Source organism: Nansenia antarctica, assembly GCF_963989245.1.
Source record: "Nansenia antarctica genome assembly, contig: SCAFFOLD_1139, whole genome shotgun sequence".
Classification (NCBI taxonomy): Eukaryota; Metazoa; Chordata; class Actinopteri; order Argentiniformes; family Microstomatidae; genus Nansenia; species Nansenia antarctica.
The window spans coordinates 7,501-9,504 of NW_027662477.1; the positions used below are offsets into that span (position 1 = coordinate 7,501).

A 2,004-nucleotide genomic window follows, 5' to 3' on the forward strand; every position below is an offset into this window, starting at 1 on the left:
TCCCCCCTAACGGCCATCTCCCCCTCCCCCTCTCCAAGTCCCTCCGCGCCCCTCTCTCCTACTGTCTGAGGGAGTTCAATCGCTCCGTCAAGCCCAGGATCGCCAAGACCCTCCACCGGCCGGTGAGTGTCGGGGGTAGGAGGAGGGGGGTCCCCCCCCACCTCCATACCCTAACCCCCCCCCACCTCCATACCCTAGCCCCCCCCCCACCTCCATACCCTAGCCACCACCCCACCTCCATACCCTAGCCACCCCCCCACCTCCATACCCTAGCCACCCCAGGCCGATCCGATACATTAACATACACATGTTACACTACTGATACATTAACATACACATGTTACACTACTGATACATTAACATACACATCAGTGTTTCCTCTATATGCATTTATTCGTCACGAATGAATTTCCTCCGCCACTAATTGATTCAGACAGTCCACTTTGATTCAGGCTGCGCAGAAAGGCAGCGAGTTATTATGACCGGAGAACAGAAAAAAAGCAGATTGAAGCTAGATTTAGGCCGCTTCCAGACCTACATTTCGTTACGATTTAGGGCGTAGTTAGTTACAATATGTTACAATTAACCTCATCGTTTGTGTTCGCACTGCAATCGAGACTGAATCGCTCTCAACAGGCGCGCGGCGCGAGGCGACGCGCTTTCAAAACAGTTTTGTGATTGGTCCGAATTTAGCGGGACATTTGGATTTCTCTCTTCGCCCGTCGCCGGTCCCTTTAATCCCGTAAACGTATCCTAATCGAAAATGCAACATCATCAGCGACGACTGTGGGTTATTGCATTTACTGCTGTTCTCTGGTTCATGTTCTTATACCAGTGCTCAGTATAGAGTATTTTAAATGAACATTCGTAATGTCTGTCTCTGATGTTCATGGTCAATTAAATCAGCCTATTTTGTGAAACAAATAATGTTCCCGCTAATGGGTTAACCGAGCATTCTCGCACCTAACGTGCAAGCACCTAGCTTCGAACTATTCATAGCAATATGCGCGGGGCAAAAATAATCTATTGCCTCTAAAATCACCACGAACAGAACGGCGGAGGTACGGGTAAGCAGGGCTCATGTTGGTGTCCTCAAAGGTAAGAGTTGGTTTTCTTTAACTCAACTGATAGCATTACCTTGCTGTTGTTGTTTACCGAATGCTCCATCTGACTGTCACACTGTGATTTTACTTCTGTAAACAGTTAATGAGTAACGTTAGCCGGTTTTGTGCGTGTACTCTCATGTAGGCCTACTTCGTATTGATCTTTCTGTGTGTGTGTGTGTGTGTGTGTGTGTAATGCGCGTTCCGCATGTTCCCTCTGCAGCTGTAGGATATATATTACACCTTCTATATAAAATCACCTGCTCGGCTTTAATGACTTAACCGCTATTTAAGAAATTATAATTGTTGCCACTCTCTAGTTTTGGGTGAAATTACGTCTTTGTTTTGAGCGCCAGTGCGCGTTTTATGCTTATGAAAGATGAGCGCTCCGCCATTAATGTGAAAAATCCTGGAGGAAACACTGCACATGTTACACTACTGATACATTAACATACACATGTTACACTACTGATACATTAACATACACAGGCTTCAGTTATTGTTTTGGCGCGGGCAGAGTTTGCAGACAGCGGAGTTTAGAAAAAAGTAGCGATACTTGGCTGTTGACCGGTGCTGGAGCTAGCATGAGGTGAATCCGAGGGTTAGGGTTTGAGAAAAGACTGAGATCATTATGGGAGTGAATTGAATGAAAATAATCATTTCTAAAAATATATATATACATAATAATAAATCGGATTTTACCGATGCAAAGCTTTTACAAGGCGATGCGTCGTGGTTTCAGCCCAATTTCTATCCGATGCGCTCCACTCCAACGGTGAATCGTCCCAACTCTAATCTGTGTGTGTGTGTACGTATATGTGTGTGTATCTGTGTGTATCTCTGTGTATGTGTGTGTGTGTATGTGTGTCTCACAACAAGTGTCCATCTTTCTCTCTGTCTC

At 45.6% G+C, this 2,004-nt stretch overlaps 1 protein-coding gene across 1 annotated transcript in view; it reads left to right on the forward strand.

Annotated features, from left to right (window-relative positions):
* LOC308175615 (cdc42-interacting protein 4 homolog) overlaps positions 1–122 on the forward strand; it is a gene marked incomplete at both ends in the record, with an annotated part of 7,610 nt that extends 7,488 nt beyond the window's left edge. Inside the window, one exon of the mRNA XM_080551247.1 lies at positions 39–122. Within this exon, the coding sequence (XP_080407373.1) occupies positions 39–122 (84 nt within the window). The remainder of the gene's footprint in view (positions 1–38) is intronic.
* Between the last annotated feature and the right edge of the window lie 1,882 nt (positions 123–2,004).